The 20,531-nt window shown below is 25.8% G+C and overlaps 1 protein-coding gene across 1 annotated transcript in view; it reads right to left on the bottom strand.

Annotated features, from left to right (window-relative positions):
* Nucleotides 1-549: 549 nt before the first annotated feature.
* LOC111615593 (methylthioribose-1-phosphate isomerase-like) overlaps nt 550-20,531 on the bottom strand; it is a 31,491-nt gene continuing 11,509 nt past the window's right edge. Inside the window, exons 2-4 of the mRNA XM_023356999.1 lie at nt 13,557-13,955; nt 686-883; nt 550-592 (exon numbers count right to left, since the gene is read on the bottom strand). Coding sequence (XP_023212767.1) covers nt 867-883; nt 13,557-13,955 — 416 coding nt within the window. The 3' untranslated portion in view covers nt 550-592; nt 686-866. The remainder of the gene's footprint in view (nt 593-685; nt 884-13,556; nt 13,956-20,531) is intronic.

Genomic DNA, 20,531 nt, shown 5'->3' with positions numbered 1-20,531 from the left:
TTTCTTTGAATGACATCAGAAGGACATGACAACTCAGTCGTGCGAAAGAAGAGCGGAAAATTGCTCGATCTTATTCCTTTTTTTTTATTTTTTATTTTTAACCTCATCCCAAATGCATTTTTAAATAGGAAAACTTTCTTAGAAAATGGAAAAAATATATTTTTTTACTAGTAAAACTAAACTAATTATGACACTCCTTAAATGGTCAATCTTAATAACCAAAAGAAATAAACTAGTAAAAGAACGAAACCATTTTAATTAAAGGTCTAAACTAATAACCATATCTTAGAGAATATTAACTCATTTATCATTCTTGACAAATTTCGATTCATTTTTTAAAACTTAATTATTATAATTATACTGTATATCTAACAAAATCAATAACTTGTAATCTTCTAATCAACGTTGACAGCTTGAAAGTTCTTTTAAAAGAAATATTAAAATCGATTAATAAGTCAAATTTTTTTTCTTCTTACATTAAAAGTTTATCAGCAATTAGTTATAAAAGAATATTATAAAAAAATCCTGTTTATAAAAGATGGATGGCATCTAATCATCTTTTACTAAAGTGAAAATGAAGTTTACTCTCTTCCTAATATGGAAACAAAGTAATAAATTGGTATAGTAACAATAGTAATAATAATAATAATATGAACTACATTTTTAAAAATCTAATGTAGCTTACCTTTCTTAATAATAAATCGTTGGAAATTTTCCTTTCTGGGATTCAGTTCCAGTCTTGTTGTCTACTTCATAAACCAGAAACAGACTTTTATCTTTTCTATTATCCTTCAGTCTAGTCAGGATATCAACCTGCTGGGAATGACAAATCCTCTTTGGTATTGGCTGCAAATGTTTCTTGTTCTTTAAATTAGTCTTCTTCCTGGAATTTTTATATTTTCTAAAATGTATTCTATTCATACAACTTAAAAGAAATACTGTATATATATAAATTTCTTTTATCCTTTAAATTTTATTACATTATACTAAAGAGATCCTATAATTCTTTTAAATAATAACAAATGTTTACACATTTTAAATATATTATTATTGATATATATATATATATATATTTATTTTAAATATATTTAACAATGAAATTCCAGTAAAAACATGTTATTAAATATTTATTAAAAATGATAAAGCTTTCTAATTAAATATTGCTAAAAGAATATCAGTTTATAAAATGTCAAAGAATGAAACAAGTAATTAAAATTTGTTAAAAACTATTTCAGAATATATTTAATATATATATAACTCATGCTGCAAAAAAAATTAAGCATGTCTATTTTTAATTTTTCTTCAGGATATTATAAATATCAAGTGTTTGATATATACAAAAAGCATACCCAGTTTATATTATATAAGCATTACATTAAAAAAATATGTCTGATAAACAAAATTTTTTATATAATTTAGAAGATAAATTTTCTAAATTTTTAAATATTTTTATACATATTTAACATTGAACATATATCTTAAATTATAAAGTTAGTTAAATATTAGAGTAGATGCAAAATAAATTCTATTGATCTTTATGATAGATAGAAAAATATTATGTATTTGTAAGAATAAATAATATTTTCTCAAATTAAAAAGAAAATCTAAATACTGTTTTTCAATGTTATCCATTCTTTTAACTTAAAATGTTGAATTAAATTCTTTTAGTTTAAATTTTAAACACTTTATGTGGACCTTGTATTTTCTATTAAAATTTTATTTTAAAAAATTACACAAGAAATCTAAAAATAGATCTAAAAATTTGATAAATATAGAGACTTAATACAAGATGATTAGGAAATTGAAGAAATATTCTATCTGAATTATCATCAAGTTTTGTTTCTATATATTTGAAAAAAATATATATAAAAGATTTAGAATTTAAATATTCAAAGTTTAAATTTTAATGTCTTTAAAGTTCTCAATATACAAACATTAGCTATAATTTAAAATCTTTTTTCTTTGTATTTCTAAACTTATATAAGGATGAATGCATAATTTAAATATTTAACAATGAATTAACTATGATAGATACATGTTTACTAATAATTTGCAAGACAAACTTTAATGGAATTGATTAATGAAATGAGTAAAAACAGATAAAAATATTGGAATTCATTCACTTAGAATATTTAAATTCTCTTAATTATCTGAATTCTTAAGAGAAAACTATAGTTTAATTTATCAAGTAAATATAAAATAAACTTATGTTTAATGACTAAAATTATACATTTTATTTTAAATTTTACTAAAATTTTTAAATATTTAGTTTTTAGTTGATATAACATTAATAGTCATTATATTATATTATTATTCAACAAATATTAATTAACATTAAATTTAATTAAATATTGAATTCTTGGAACTCTAAAAATGCTAATGGATAATTAATATTTTATAGAACTTGCTTTTAACAGCAAAATAGATTCAATTATAGAAATGTATGGTATCAAATTACTCTGCTTTAAAATATTTGTATGTAGAATATAATATTGTAATTATATAGAATTTAATAATAAAATATTTATAGTACGTTTAACTGCTTTATAACAATATCGTATATTTTGAAATAATAATAATTACTGTAATGGATTTTAACAATAAGATATAAACATCAGATCACTCTAATATCATCAATTAATATTTATTCTGCATAATTTAATCTTTTATTTAAAAATTCTATTTAATTTGTGAGTTTCTAAACCAAAATAATTTGAATATTTAAAATATTTTCATTTAAAAATAAATAATAAATACAGTACAACACAATATTCCTACAATAGGGTTTCGTTCTAACAGGGAGACATCTTCGTACAAATCGTCACAATTTTTAAGTGCAAACACCACCATTCGATATACATATAATTCTTTTTATTGAAGCAAGCATGAATAGTCTCATATTTGAAAATTTCAATATTCTAACATCCATGGGCAATGTTGTTTCGTGCCTTTCGCTAGGTTTTCTTCAATGAGAACGGATTATACAATATTTCTTCTTCGTGTTCCTAGGTTCCTATTCTAGCTTTTTTATAAACCAGATGTAGCTATCGTTGGTGACAGTGCTTTTCAACCGCCGAAAAATATTTTACCGTATGGGTGACATTTAAATAGTAATCTAACTCCAGATAAGCATATATAAGCTTAATAAATAAGCATAATTCATAGTCACATATAATTACTTAATCCACGCAATCAGAAAAAGGTTGAAAAACATTGCTCTAAATCAATGTTTCTCAACCTCTAACGAATCGTCGCCCCCTTCGACGTAGTATCGCCCCTTCAATAAAACCGTAGTATCGCCCCCTTCACTACAAAATTCCGATGCCGAGGGACAAGGCTAACGCCAAATTCGTACTGCATGGAATAGACTAGTGACTAGTATAATGTTATTTGTTTAATTATTGTACGATATAACGAATAAAATATCTAATTATTCTTAATATAAAGTTTTACTTTATCGCCCAGAAAATTGTTTTTCGCCCCCAAAATATAACTTGTTGCTAATCGCCCCCTGAACATGGAAAAACGCCCACATGGGGGCGATATCGCCCCCGTTGAGAAACGCTGCTCTAATTGAACCCGAAAGACTGTCGCTGTGCTTTGTTTTTATAAATTAAATCAAAAGTAACTACATGAAAAGATTAAATTTTTAAAGATAGGAAAACGCAAGCAAACGAAAATATCAAAAGATAAACTTTATGAAAAATTGTAGAGAAATCAAGACGTTGCTGATAATTTAGATTAAGGTCAACAGGAAAGCTGGATGACGACATTTTGCAAAAAAGGAAAACGACCTCGTTCAATGGTTTTTAGCAGTGAAGAAAAAATTAATATTAACGTGCAATACTTTTGATTGTAACTGTTAGTTAATTATTGCTTTAATAAACATATATCTCTTAATTTCGAAAAAGAATAGTATACTTTTGCTAACTTTTGGAACATAACCCAATACTTTGTATTAGTCTTTTGTTTGGTATAGCACGGATTCGCATAACACAGCACTTTTTNCGACTAACTACAGAGTTCGGTGGTTTTATGCACTCTGCTACTGGAGAGCACTTAATAGAATTAAGAAGATACCGTTCAGAAATGAAAAAAACCCAAGTTGTTAAATGTGGAAAATTAAATACAGTGGTACCTCGGTATACGTCTGCTTTAGAATACGTCCATAGTATACTTTTGCTAACTTTTGGAACATAACCCAATACTTTGTATTAGTCTTTTGTTTGGTATAGCACGGATTCGCATAACACAGCACTTTTTTGAAACTTGATTACCGTGTTATAAGGGTCTGTACTTATTGTTAATCATACGTATTTGTTTTAAATATACATTTAATAAATACTGATACTTTGAAACACTTTTATGAAGACAGGAATTTACAATTAATTTTAAGGAAAAATGATTTAATGGAGTAATATAGAATACAGAAGAGTTTCAACTCCCTTCTGTAATCTATATTGTTCCTTTAAAGCTGTCTTTTTATAATTTTATTATATTATTAGCAGCTAAACCCGGCGTTGCCCAGGCAAAAAATGAGAACAAACATTATTAATTTTTTCGTACTTCTACCCCTTATATTATATTACAGTATAGTATTTGATTCATATAACAACAAAGGTTATCTTACGTAAGGGTTTATCTAACACATTTTAAAAATTCTTCATTCCTCTACTATACACAGTTTAAAGAATTTTTAAAATGTGTTAGATAAACACTTACGTAAGATAACCTTTGTTGTTATATAAATTAAATACAGTAGAACCTCGAAAACTCGGCTCTCGATAACCCGGCACTCCGGATAACTCGGCCACACCCTGGCAAAGCAAAAACATCCTTAGTTAATTAATTTTCATTATAGACAGCTTTATAAAAGTATAAATCTCTCATAAAGTATTTTTCTGAGGTCTGTCTTATCAGGTAAATTACTGTACACAGTGTATTCATTAATTTTCATTTTCATGTAGTAAAGGCTCTATGCCTTCATAAAGAACGTACTTTTCCTTTGTTTAAGGATATTTGGGCAGTTTATTCTCTGTTATATTCTCAAGTAAACAATACATACAAGCACAGTACAGTATTTTCTGAGGAAACACTCGTACTTATTTTTTTAACCCCATTCCCGATAACCCGGCATTTTCACAAACTCGGCCACCCTTCGGTCCACATTAGGCCGAGTTTTCGAGGTTCTACTGTACTATAATATAATAAACATTAATAAGAAAACCATAATTGTTTGGTTATTTCAGCCTACCATTGTCACGTTTATCGCGATACGAAATGGCACAATTTCATTCGTCAAGTAGATACCATTTTTTATAATGTTAGCTCTAACAAATTGTTCCATTCACAGCCGAATATCAAATGGTAATCTGCCAACGAATCAAATTTTGAGAAAAATGGACCAAATATTTAAATTCGGAACCCTCGAAAACCACTTAAATCGTATTTTGTGCTGGCTGATAATCTTGTATTATATAACTTTGCTATTCGAATGCCACCATACCGTTGGTTCGATAGAAAGAAGGGAGTGTTTCGAAAAAGGGAGTTGAAGTAATTCGACTAAAAGTAGGCGTTGACTTCCTCGTGGAAGAGAGGATGGTCAACCACAACTCATTAATACTGGTGTTCTATTGAAATTTGAAAAGTGATCCGTGTTAGACAGGTTGTGATGGCCCCCCATATGATTGAAATTGTAACCTTAACATCCGAAAGACTTCACATAAAACTTGTTTAAATAAAAAATAATCTTGTAAAAATGCTAGAATAATCGCTTTCATGTGATAAGTGTTTAAATTTGGCAACAGATTGTATAAACTACGCGGGAAGTATGTTCTCGTAAATACTGCGTTTATATAAAAATTATTTGGATGAAATTTGAAAAAATTGTAGACCTATAAATTCCAACTATCGTCCCATCTGTATGGCCTCCCTTAATCTCGAGAATGATGTTAGATAGATGAAAGTCGAGACCAGATGTGGAAAGCTTAGGGGCAAGAGGCTCAGATTAACTGTATACGAACTTCCGGTTTGGAACGGAAATCACTTTACTTCGAATCAAAATTTTCCTTCCAAAGGAGTTAGATATATGACCGACAAGACTCTATTGCTAATAGGAAAAGTATGATGTACAGGGGCAAAACCACCACTAAAAGAATTGAGAACATTGTGACGAAAAGTTGCAGCCTGGCATGTTACCATGTCGCAATAAATAATTGCTCGTAAAAAAAATTAGTTTGGTTTAGTTGGTTTCGGCAACGCGACACGTGAGCGATCAACCGAGGGAAATGCATCCAGGAAGACTTTTATGGGAACCTGAACCCTTTTTAGGTGTTAGGAACGTGAAGAAAACCCGAAAAACTTCATATGGCCAGCCCGAATCCGACTAACTACAGAGTTCGGTGGTTTTATGCACTCTGCTACTGGAGAGCACTTAATAGAATTAAGAAGATACCGTTCAGAAATGAAAAAAACCCAAGTTGTTAAATGTGGAAAATTAAATACAGTGGTACCTCGGTATACGTCTGCTTTAGAATACGTCCTGTTTGGACGAAACAAATTTTGCTCGGTATACGACTTTTCTTCGGTATACGACTTAATTCAATTATATGCGCCATCTATGAACAAGTAGCACTATCGGTGTACTAAACCAGACTAGATGTTGCGGTGCCACAGTTTATAACTTTGTTAAATTTCTTTTTATTTTAATTTGCAAGTAAAATGTTATTATTTTTATTAATCATGGATTGCAAAAAGGTAAGAGAAAAATGAAAAAGTGACTAAAATCACAATGGAACTGAAAAAAGAGATTGTTGAGAAATATAAAGGTGGCATGCGTGTTCAAGATTTAACTGTTGCATACCGTATTCCGAGAATGACGATATCGACAATCGTAAAGAAATAAATACATTATTAAATCTGCTAACGTTGCGAAAGGGGTTAAATCAATTTCTAAACATAGATCGAAGACATTAGATCATGTTGAGAAATTGCTTTTGCTTTGGAATACTGAAAAACAGTCTGCTGGCGACAGCGTATCAGAAGCAATTATTTGCGAGAAAGCTAAACAGATACGTGCTGATCTCATGAAAAATCAAGCAGGAACTAGCCAGGAAAGCGAGGTGTTTAAAGCCAGATATTTTTTTTTTACATGAGAACGGATTAATTATTTTTACATTACTTCTTACGGGAAAGGTTGGTTCGGTATACGTCCTATTCGGTATAAGTCCAAACACCAGGAACGAATTACGGTCGTATACCGAGGTTCCACTGTACTTAAGACTTTTCACATGGTAACACTTTTGATTCCACGCAGACAAGTGCTCTATGCGCTACCTGTCTCAGTAATGATATAGAGCGGAATAGACGCGCTATATCATTGCCACAGTAATTAAGTTACTGTAATATATATTTTTTAAAATTATTCCACTAGATGGCGCTACGTGTAAATCAGCAAATTAATGTACAATAGATGGATTTCTGTAAATCAATTAATTTCTAATATATATTTTGAGGTGGGATGTATGACATTGTCTAAGTTCGAAGTATGTAAACGTAACTGCCAAGTTTCGTAGCAATTGATTGAACGGCCTAGAAGTGTACGGCAAACAAACATCCTCATTATATATATAGTGTTAATATTACTTTATTTCAGCTGTCAACGCTTTTAATAATAATACTGTATTTATAACATCAAGAATACAAGAATATAAGCTATATACAGTAGGCTACCGTATTTATTATATATCAACAACTTTGTTTACTTTAATATAGGCTTCATGGCTGGAAACTTTCTTTCAAATTAAAATTCAATAAATTTATTCAAATATATTGTTTTAACAGAGGAGAAAAACAGTTAATTAAATGTATTTTATTCCTAAACAATAATAATCAACAAAAGTGTATTCAGAAAATAAATACAGTAGAGCGTCGTTTATCCGAATCAGTTGGGGACTGGGGTTGTTCGGATAACTTATTTTTCGGATAACGAATCATGTACGAAAAAATATATTAATTTATCCCATGTTGAAATTTCTCTCCGTTGCGTGTCGCTTCGCGTTGAATTTTCGTCGATGTTAAGCCTAACGAAGACTATTGTATCGTTAAAAATTATTTTTTTATTTTGTACAAACAAAATAAATTTATTGAAAAATATAAAAACAATAAAAAATTATACTTCAGATGTTAATTTAGTATCAAAAACGTAAAATATTTGAGTAGCCCGAGAAATAGCCGAAGATTGCAGCGCCACAGCACTAGAGAAAATTTAAATTTGCCGACTGGAATGCTTTCGGATAACGGACGTTTCGGATAACCAGCTTTCGGATAAACGACGCTCTACTGTATTGACAAAAAGAATTTGATCAATTTTGATAAACCAGACATTTACCAAATATCAGATTCATTCAGAGATAATTTTATTATAAAATAGATTACACTTACGTACTTCTCATTCAATAAATAAATGATATTTGTAGAATAAAACTGGAAATCAAAATTGGAATTTACTTAATTTTAGAAATTCTGATTACTATGTCACAGTTTAATTTGAAATAAACTTTTTTATATAATTTCATCTCTTAATAAATTTGAAATTAGATAGCAAACATAAATTGAACAGTTGTAAAAAATAGGATTTAAAAAATTAGTCTCATCAAATATCTATTTTTTGATATCATCAAGATGAGAAAAATATCAATTTATAATTTTTATTTCATATAAATTTGATTAAATAAATATTTCAAGATTTAAAGCAATTTATTTAATTGAATTTTTCTTATTTTTATGAAAGTTCTAAAGCAAATACTTCAAAGCAGTTTTTTTTTAAAACAATCAATAATATCTGTCAACTGTTTTCTATCAGCATAGGCAAATCCTTTCTAAACTAATTCCTTTTCTTTTTTTACATTTAAGTAAATACATTATTTTTTCTTATATATTTCTTAAGAAGTTTTCAGATTTAAGATTTTAAAGTATTAGCATATTTTTCTTCTTCAAGTCATAAATATATAATTTTCTAATTTCCAAAATCTAACAAAAACTGCATATAAAAAATAATTAACAAATTACAGATGTAAATGATATAGCAATATATAAATATCTAATATGTTTCTTGCTTTCTGCAGAATCTAAATGTAATTGCATATTACAGGATTAGATTACTTTAGAAATTAAGATTATTTTACTCATTACAGAGAAATGATTATTTAATGTATCTCAATTAAAAGACACACTCTAACTTTAGATAATTGTAATCTGAATATAAAAAAATTTAAATATGTCTTAATCACTTTTTGTTTCTATAAACCAAATTAATAAATAATCAATCATTTTCATTCTATGTTAAAAAATTAATTAAAACAGAAAAAAATAATTTTTAAAATCTTAAAAATAACAGAAAATTAAAATATTGTTTTTCAGACAAGATTTCTTTAGTATCTCTCCAAACTGACATATTATATGATAAATAATGATGATATTTTCTTATCTACATATTACTATGTAATTTTAACATAGTAATATGTAGATATTACCATGTTTTAATATCTACAATAAATACCATTAAGATATTTATTCATAACAAAAGTAAAATACAGTTATTATAGAAAATTAAGAATTTACACATCAATCAATTTTTATTTATTGACAAAACATTTTACAATTATATCTACACGATACAAACCAGATGCTTATATTATAAAATTTGATAATCATTACACCAAATATAAATCAATTGTACAAAATTCAAATATAAACAGTTCCTGCAGATGTATTTTGACAAAATTATATATAAAGATATTATTTAATAAATAGTAAAGCATTAAAAATCCATAAATTTAAGCTGCTATAGTGTTCTTAAAAAATATTATTTTTAAACAATAAAGTATAATAATATAAACTANTTTATTAATTATATAAAAATATGAAAATATAATAATCAAATATAAAAAAATTGATTCAATATCTTTATTAATTCAAAATTTGTTCCTACATTATTCTGAAATATTTTAAATGGAATTTCCTTTTTGAATTTTTGTGATGATTAAATTTTATCTTTATGTATTACTACCCATAAATTTCAGTTAAGGCTATTTTCTGAATATTTTATGTCGTAAGATGATGTTAATGCTGCATCTAAAGCAATATTAATATTGTAGTTAAGCTATAAATGATATCAGATGGCTGTGTAGTTGGCAAAGAAAATATTAACTCTTATTTATGTAAAATTTCTTGAAAATAAGTAAATTTAATATTTGCTAATTTAAAATTATTATGTTATTAATCAATATTTTTAAATAAATTCTAAAAATTGTTTTTAAGAAGCCTTAATCTTCTTTACTTACAAATATCTTCAATACTAAATTTTTAACTTTATTTTAGCATTTATAAATAATTGAACAATTTAGATACAAATAATATATGCTTTTAAAAATACTGTATACATTAATTCTTTTTGTGACTGCATAATACCGAAAAATACATTTTTACTATTTGTTTTATCTAATTCCTATTATAGTGTCTTACAGAAATAATAATAATAAAATGAATCCTTCATAATTTATGTATAATTCAAATAGATACACTCAAAATTGACTGAAAAATTTCCATTGACCACATTTAAACAATATCATATAAGTAAATTTAGTACATTCAATTTAGCAAATGTATCTACAATTTAAAAGTAATAAGAATAAAATTGCAATGGCTATTTTAACTAGTAATTATATAAGTTTAAGCTGTTAATCAGAGTAATAAGCATGATGTAATTAAAGTTTATAATTTTCTTAATACTGGATTAGCACTTGAACTATGTTTTACTTGTAAACAAGATTATTCTTCTTTGAAGAAATTACATTGCATTTTCTATTTTGAAATATTATCTACAGTAATTACTACTCAGAAAATGTAAATGAACATAAATCTCTGTTGAAAATAAATTATTTTCCATAATGAATTTATAGAATCAGCAATAAATAATATTTCTGATTTAGTATAATAATTAATTGCTGATTTGTTTTTTTTTTTTTGATAAATCATGCTTTATTTAGAAAAAGAACTGTAAATGGCAATTTAACTCTGACTAAATAATTAAATATAATAAGTGACAGGAGGGAAAAAATTACAACAAAAATATTTAAGCATTTAAATTAATTTTAAAATTGTAATTGTATCATCTACTATAATTCAGTGTTAATTCTGTAGTTTTTTATTCATTAATTACTAAAGTTCTAAATTAAAATGCATATTTGAATTTTTGCATGCATATTAAATATTATCATGTTAATTTTATGCTTATGAAATAGCAATTAATTTTCATATGTCAAAAAAGTGGTTCAAACTTTTTAAATTATATCCATCCTGTTCTCTTTCTTTTTCTTTTATAATTTGAGCAAGTAAATATGAATTATAATGTCAATATCTTAAATAACTTTTCTGTTAGTCACTTCTGAAGAAGAAGAATCTTATGAAAGAAATTTGAATAATTCTGTTGCTATTAAATCCATGTCTACTAAAATTCTGTTAAATATAAAATTATAAAATTTGAAGAAATTAGTTCAAAACACCAATGGGAGTCTTCTTAGAAAACATTTTATTAATTAACTTTAGTAAAGTCAGTCAATAAAATTTTTTTAAATTAAGGAAAAGCTAGCATCTTTATTTTTTCTTTGCAATGTTATTTTATTTAATAAGGATGCTTTTTTTCATCTAAATATCATAAGATGTTATGGATATTTGAAAATTTTAATTTTATTTATTTATCTTTCTTACAGATATCTGTTGAAAAATGGTGCAAAACTTTATTTTTGGAACAGAATTCTAAAAATTCTATAAAATAAACAAATATAAACACAAAAAAACAAAGTTTAAAAAAAATTATGTTGAGCTACTGTTTTTATCAGAGGAAAAGATTGATTGATAAATTCATATTCTTTTAACATACACATTTTGTATATTACTTAAAAAGAAATGTAGAGTGAGAATTATCAATTAATCTTTCAGACAGCAATTGATTTTTAAGCAGAATCTTTTATCTCTTTGTTTTTATCATATTCATCTTTTGTACTTTCAACAAGAATTGTTTAGTTTGTTTTATTAATAAAGTTTAATATATGCAAAAACATATTGCAAATACAATCTCAAGTGTATTCATTTATATTAATGTGATAGCAAATTTTTTACTCAGTTCCTTTTACTTAATTCATTTTTTCTAATTTAATTTTGTTACATTTAGTGAAGCTTTTAAATTTATTTTCTGATTTTGTAATTATAAATTTGATTTAAGTTTTATTTCTTCATTTTTTTTCTTTTCTACTTATTATTATCAGTAACATAATTCTGCTGAATGTCAGACTCATCAATAAATCCATCCATAATCCTTAAATCCAGATCCATTAGCTTTAATAGAATATAAATCAATCAATGGAAAAGAAATGAAAGCAAGTAAACACTAGAATTAATTATTCTATTTAAATACCTAATAAATAGGAGAAATCAGAGTTCAATATAATTAAACATTTAAATTTAATTAAACAGTAACTGTGTTTTTCTGGTTAATTATTTTTAAATTTTAATTCTTCCTTTGAAACTATCAAAATAAAAATTAAAAATAAACTATCAATTTGATCAATAACTGAAATTCTAACACAAACAGTGTCAAACTCAATTATTAATATTATATTAATTTACAATATACAGTATCCATCAATATTTTACAGGCTAGAGAGAGATTTTTCTTTTCACAGGTATTTATAAATATAAAAATTACTTCAATAAAGTCATTTGTTTTTATACTTCTAATTTATTATTTTAGATTTATTTAATTGTGAAAAAGATGATAAATATATAAAACTGTACTTCTTTATGTGGTAATGATTATAGTTTCGAATAAATGAGGATTTAACTATAAAATTTAGCATCATATTGGAACTGGACAGATTTAAATTTAAAACTCAAATAATAAATGATAAATGAAGTTTTTGGGATCATGATTACAGAAAAAAAATTACATAATTAATAAGACTAGGACATCTAGGCACTAAAAATCATAAAAATAGTTATAAAAATTATAAATTATATAATTTTTTGTGCCTGGATGACCTACCTTAATGATTACTAATAAAAATAAAAAAATATTTTGCACATAGAGATGCAAATATATGATCACATTTCTATCTACAGATATATTTAATAAAAACAGCTTCAAAAGTTCCTATTTTAATCATTTCAAAATAATTAAAAAATAAGTTTTTTATAATTAGACTTGTATTCTTCATTAAACATAACTGTAAACTATAAAAACACTTAATGATTTGCTCAAGATTATGTATGTAAACATTATGGATATGTATGTGTTGAACTTGTATACTATATACAAAATTAATGTATCCTGTAATTATAAAATTAGAAATCTTAATAATTATTTAAATTTAAGTTGTACACTCTTATTATGTTACAAGATATTCATTTTTAAGCACTACAGTATTACTGTTTTATAAAATAAATCAAGTTATTCTATATTAAATGAAATATTATAATTTCATTGTTTATTTATTTACCTGGAGCAGCAATTTGAAGACCTTGAATATGAGTAACTTCTTTCTGTGGTCTCTCCTCAATTGGAATATCTGAGCCATCTTTTATTGTCATATCTATTGTACTAATAGGAGCAGCTACAAAAAACGGCACATTGTGATGTTTGGCACAGACAGCTATTTGGTATGTTCCAATTTTATTGGCAGTATCACCATTTGCTACAATTCTATCAGCACCAACTATTACAGCAGATAATTTTTTTGATTTCATTAATGCTGCAACCATATTATCACAAATCAGAGTTGATGATATTGAATCATGTATCAATTCATAAGCAGTTAAACGAGCTCCTTGATTATATGGTCTAGTTTCAGTAAAGAATACATGCAAGTCTTTGCAATGAGCCAATGAACGAACAACACCTATAAAAAATTCAACACAATTTATATAAACATTTCTTTAAATAACTTCAAAATAAAAAGAAAGTCTACATTTTAAATACAAAAATGTTCTTAATGGAACAAAATATCTGATATATTTTCCATGCTCTAAGCTCCATTAAAGTATCTTTTTTGTAATTTAAAAGCAGCTTATATATAAAGAATTAGTTTTAAAAAATTTTATTATTTTAATATGAATATTTTAGGTTGATTACTTAAATATACATAATTATCATCTACTATAATTCAGTGTTAATTCTGTAGTTTTTTATTCATTAATTACTAAAGTTCTAAATTAAAATGCATATTTGAATTTTTGCATGCANCAAATTTATATTTATAAATCACATCATGCCAATAACAATTTGACAAGTTTGATTTGACAAAATCTTAAAAATAAGAAGTGAAATCATCAACTTTCATTTTTATTTGAATTTAGAAAAAACAAAAATATATCAAATAGTTAATCAAACTGTCAAAAACTATTGCATATTTATTCAAAAACTGAATAGAAAATTTTCATCATTTGCTGTCATATTACATTTCTATTGACTTTTGTTGAAGTTACAGTTCATTAAAATATATATATAAAAATTATTTTTAAAATAAATTCAGAACAACTTAGAAAAAAACTTTTTACTATAAAAATAAAATAATCACTTTATTAATCATGTTTAATATGAAATATTGCAATTTATTTAATAGTATGATTTTAAATAATAATAAACAACTGCAAGTTTCTTCAAAAATACAACAAAGAATCTGCTTTATTGAACTTCACTGGAAAAACTGTTATTAAAGTGAACTCCAATAAAGCAGATTTTTTGCTATTGTTATAGCATGACTTTATCAAAAAAAATATTTTTGTTATAGTAAGTTGTAATTATTTTGTATCCTGAAGATAAAGGGTAATTCCTGATTATTCAATACAGTTTAATTTTAATTTATATAATAGTCTTCTCACTACTACTATTATACTGCTTATTAATCTATGCATTAATCAATCATTTCTAAATATTAAAATAATAGAAAAATGTCAAAGGTAAATAATATATCTAATGAAAAGATTATGATATGGAATGCTAATATAAATTTAATATAATAAGACTAATTACATAATTAAAAACTTAATATCATGTAGTATTGTTAATATTCTAGCAGATATATTTTTAATAGCTGTTGCTAAAGTCTATTTAAATTTTTCAATAAAATATGGATTAATCTTAAGTAATTCTCTAATGGATTTTGATATAACAACATTAATTAAAACATTAAATGGTAAAATATAATATATTTAATCCTGTAATAATTCCAATTTATTCAATTTACTTCAAAAGACCATCAATTTGGAGAATCACTATTTTAAATATACATTACAGTATTATATAATATAAAAAATTTTTATTTAATTATATAACTAAAAATACAAAAGTTTAAAATAAGGTCTTTAATTAATTAATCATTCAAATATTTTCATTAAACACAAATTAATATCTTCTAGATCCAAACTGAAAGAATTATTAAACTTAAATACATTTATAAATTTATTTTATTGGCATTCATTAACTTACATCAAGATTCAATTGTTTGAGTACTTTTTGGCAACGAAGATCTATCAAGGAGCTATAAAATGAATACACTAAACACCAACATATGTAAAATAAACTGGATTAAAGTACTATTTATATAAATAACACCAATATCACCAATAAACCAGCAAAGAGCAAGATTGTGATAAAAAACAAACATTTTCTACTGTTTTTAAAGATCATCATCAGACTAAACATTAAAAAATGGAGCATATAATAAATATTTTAAACTATTTTAATTGAAACATTCTATGTATACATATAATAAATACAGGTATCCCTTGCTTAATGTGGTTTTGCTTAGCATGGGATTTGATTAACATGCAAAATTAATCACAGTAATCTCTTTATATATGTGGCAAAAGTTTTAATTAATGTGGCTTTAACAGCTGTCTTTACTTAGCATAGATACTGTATTTGATTAACTGTGTTAATCAAGGGATACCTGTACTTTAATTTAAAATATTTATTATAGTAAAACCTGTTCAAAATAGAAACCTACCAAACAAAAAAAAAATATTTGGTACTGTGCCAGTCCAGTTTACACAGGTTTCTATATATATTCCATTTTCAAAAGTTTAGCCTGACAGTAATTGTTAAAAATGGTAGAAAATGTTTGTTTTTTCATAAAAATCTTGTTCTTTGCTGGTTTATTGTGATATTGGTGTTATTTATGATACAAATGAACTTGACATCCAAGTTTACTATAACTGTTCATGCATAAAAATCTACTGGTATTTTATTGAAGTTCATTTCAGAAATTTCAAATTTTTTCATTCTTTATGAAATTATTATTAAACAAATAAAAGTTACATTTAATGTTTAAATTTTTTGTATATTATTGTGGATACTTATTTTTTAAAAAATTAAAAAATTTAATAATTGATTTCATACAATATTTCAATCTTTCTGACAAAGTAAACATTAAATAAATAAGATGAGTTATATTATTATTAAAAAATATGAAAAACCAAACTTTTTTCTGAGTGGTTAAAATACAAAGAATGTTTACATATTTTTAGAATAATCTTGAAAAAATAATAAAGCAATAAAATAATTCAAAAAAATATATCTGCCAACATGCTATAATATGAAACAAATAATTGTCTGCTGTAGTTTATTGTCTGTCTTCAAAATAAAGTATGTAAATTTTGGATTGAAAGTTATGTTTTTCCTCTTTCTGAACAGAAATAACTGTAATTAAAAAACATTGAGAGAATACCAAATCCAAACAAGGTATATACTACTTCAAAAATTTCAAAAGTAAGATATCTGGTCTTAAAAGAAATTCCATTGACTCAAAGAACAATTGCAATATGTAAATATCTCTATCAATTGTAAACAAGATAATAAACAAAGATTTAAATCTTAAAAAACTAAGAAACAATGTTTATTGCTTTTCGTCTAGGCATGTTGTTAAGTGCAGAACATGATGTAGATCATATTCCGAAACTTTATTGAGCCACCATCCCCTTGGTTCTATAAACTTATACCCAATGCCCCCAACTTGTTTTCCCTTGTATGATAAAGGCTTGGAAATATTCTTAGATAAGCTTTACTATAAACCTCACACTTTGTGTCTTTACTGTACATTGTTCTCCATGTCTGGAAATCATTAAACGTGTTTTCTCTTACCCCTTTTAACAGAGGAAAGAGAAAAATTGTCAGTGCCCCAAACAAGGTATATACTACTTCAAAAATTTCAAAAGTAAGATATCTGGTCTTAAACGAAATTCCATTGACTCAAAGCCCTTGCCTACTGGTCACAGTTTGGTCAGGAACTCTGCTACCAGTGCTTCTTTTTGTCCCCCTTGATTTACTCACCATCCCCCAAGAAGTAGTAGTGCCCACTTTGGAAACCACTGATTTAGACTGTTTTATGAAAATCATTTAGCTGGAGTGAGATGGAAATATATTGTGACTATGAATGAAACATAGATCTACTTAAATGATATTAAATTCATCTTTTTTGTTACAATCACAAAAGGCGAGAAAGACTTTGGATGCTTGGAACTAAGTTTGAAAAGTTTCATACAAGATTCATGATTAAGTTTTTGTGTTATCTCAAAATTGACATGAATGTTAAAATCAATTCTACATATTACCAAAATAATGTTTCTTTAACACCTATAATTAAAAAATAAATATTGTTATCCATAAAGCCTTCAAAAAACTGAACTCTATCGTGATAATAATTATCAGTCATGCATACAACTATCATTAAATATCTTGAAAAAAAAAGACAAAATAAAGACATGTATCAAGACTAGGGGAGACTGGGAATAGTTGACACAAGAGACATGTTGTCACAGTGCAAATATCGTCTATAAAATCAAAACTGAATAATCATGTCATATAGAAGTAGGTTCATTTACCGCTCACCTACGTCATTACAAAATTTGAATAATATCAGTTGCATTGTTTTCCATTAATTAGCAGTTAAAAGATTTACAGCAAGTCGCATAAACTTTGATGCATCATGTCTTGTGCCATTTGAAAACTTGCAATTAGTAAAAAGTGAGTAACAACTGTATTTCCTATTAGATGGGTCCTTAATTAATGTATATATAAATTACGAGCAATCAAATTTTCTATTTTGAAATTAGAAACTATGAACTGATTTGTTAAAGATGTTCATTTGGGACAAATTGTCACACATTGAATGGGGCAACTTGTCACTAAGACTGACTCATCAGAAGAGAAAGAAAACACCTTCTGTTTGGTTTGTTGTGAGAGTTTGGTCTCGCGAGCTATATACAGATGTAAATCCATATTTTGTTTGTCACAACTGTGACTCTGAAGACAATATGTAAAGATTCGAGTTACTTGTCTTTTGCAGAATAAATAATAGTAAATTAGTAATCTTCTTTATAGTAATTTATTAGTTCTTTATTAGTAATTTTCTTTATAGAATTGGCATAAGTAAATGTCATATTATGCATAATTTAACATAACCAAAATAAAATCAGGAAATGTAAGAACTTATAAACATATACCCTGTGACAATATACCCCTTACTTTGTGACAACATACCCTGTCTAGGGGTAATGTTGTCAAAGGTAACACAGTTTCTAAAATAACTAATAACTATGACAAAAAATTATTGAATGTTCATATATTTATCATAAACCAAATCAAAAGATATGTAGGTGTATACATTTTCATTTAAACCTAAATAAATTGATATTATAGACTCTAAAACTAGAAATGACTAAAAACTGTGACAACTAGCCCATCTCCCCTATACCTTTTTTCCATATTCCTTCAAAAACTCCTGATATGGAAATAAACACAATGAGTAATTATTTATTGTGACATGGTCATAATGCCAGGCTGCAATTTTTAATCATATTTTTAATTAATTTAATTTAATATATGCTTGCCACCTCAAATTAATAGTGGCTTGCCCTGTACATCATATTTTTCCTTTAACAATAGAGTTGTGCTGGTTATCTATCTAACACCTTTCAGGGGAAAAATTTTCAATTGAAATACTGTGACTTCTGGTTTGCACCAGAAATTCTTATATAGTTAATCAGGGCCTCCTGCCCTTAAGGTTTCCATATTTGGTCTCATCTTCATTCTATCTAATTCTATTCTTGAGATTAAGGAAAGACGGACAACAATGGGAATTTTGTCAAATTGTAGCCCAACAATCTTAAATTGGCTTTGCAGATAAGTGAATTTTCTATTATGAACATTTTTGGTCTACTTCTAAGACTTTCTTCAGGCATATTAGAAAGCTCACTTATCTGCAAGCCAATTTAAGATTGGTGTGTTTATTATTGCTTTTTGCCTTGTTATTAGAAGATTACTTTGTCTCTTGATGTGTCTCCAATTGACTCTGTGCATTCAAATTGTTAAAAAGAGCTCTTTCTAAACACAGACTTATCACAGCTGGATTGTGGAAAGTAGCAGAAGTGGAGTAAAATACCACTAATACTACTTACTCTAAAATATGCACTCATATCTTGAAAATTGATAGTACAGAAAAAAGGCTTAAGATAAAATTTAACAAATAAATCTTTATTTAAAGCATTAATTATATTGCAAAAATATCAATCTAAAAATGTGTAAACATCCTCCATAGTATCAACAAGAAAAAATGAGTGTTTTATACAGTATTTTGTATTTTGAAAATACATTTCTTTAAAAAAACAGGCACAAATTTTCTCTCTCTATAATTTTAGGAAGTTAAATAATTTTATGCTAAATTGAAATAATATAAAACTAGGAAATAAATATACTTTACATCAGTTTTTTAACTTTTAATGACTACTAGTATCCTTATAATTCTCTAAATGTAGCTTATATATAAATAAATAAATGGATACTGATTTGAATTTAACTGAAACACTTATTAAGTAAATTCCTAATTTTTCATGAGATGTAAAAAAAACTGTTTTTATTTATTAACAGACTTCTTGAAAACCATTATTTGTGTTACAAAATCAAACTAAACAAATATTCATAAGAAATATTTTAATGATCAGGTATGAGAAATATTCTGTTTTTAACAATTTTAGCAGTTCAAATTAAAAATATTTGTCAAGCTTAATTTTTGACACGAAAAAATGGATATCAAAAAGAAATTGCTTATACTCTAATACATTTTAATTGTATATCATTATATACAACAATTTAGAATAAATTAAAATGTTAAACTTTATATAATTGGTCTTTCAGTACATACAACTATATTAAGATGTATTTTCAGTGGCACTCATATCCAGAAAAATGAAAGTGTTAATTTCTGCTTATTATTATTATTTCTAATTTTATTTCCACAATTTTGTGAAAATATGCTTATTAAAAAAATTCAATATTTGTTTTATATTATATTTATATCTGTATACAGTAATACCCCGAACTTAGGCGATAGGTGGGACCGAGCGATAACCGCGTAAGTCGGGGTGTAATTTCGCAATTTGTGTAAAATCCAAGTCGGATGTATGTAAGCTAATAAATG

This window comes from Centruroides sculpturatus, unplaced genomic scaffold, assembly GCF_000671375.1.
Source record: "Centruroides sculpturatus isolate CEXI.00-Female unplaced genomic scaffold, Cexi_2.0 scaffold19, whole genome shotgun sequence".
Lineage (NCBI taxonomy): Eukaryota > Metazoa > Arthropoda > Arachnida > Scorpiones > Buthidae > Centruroides > Centruroides sculpturatus.
Note: the sequence above shows the minus strand (reverse complement) of the source record. Positions and strands in the feature narration are given on the sequence as shown.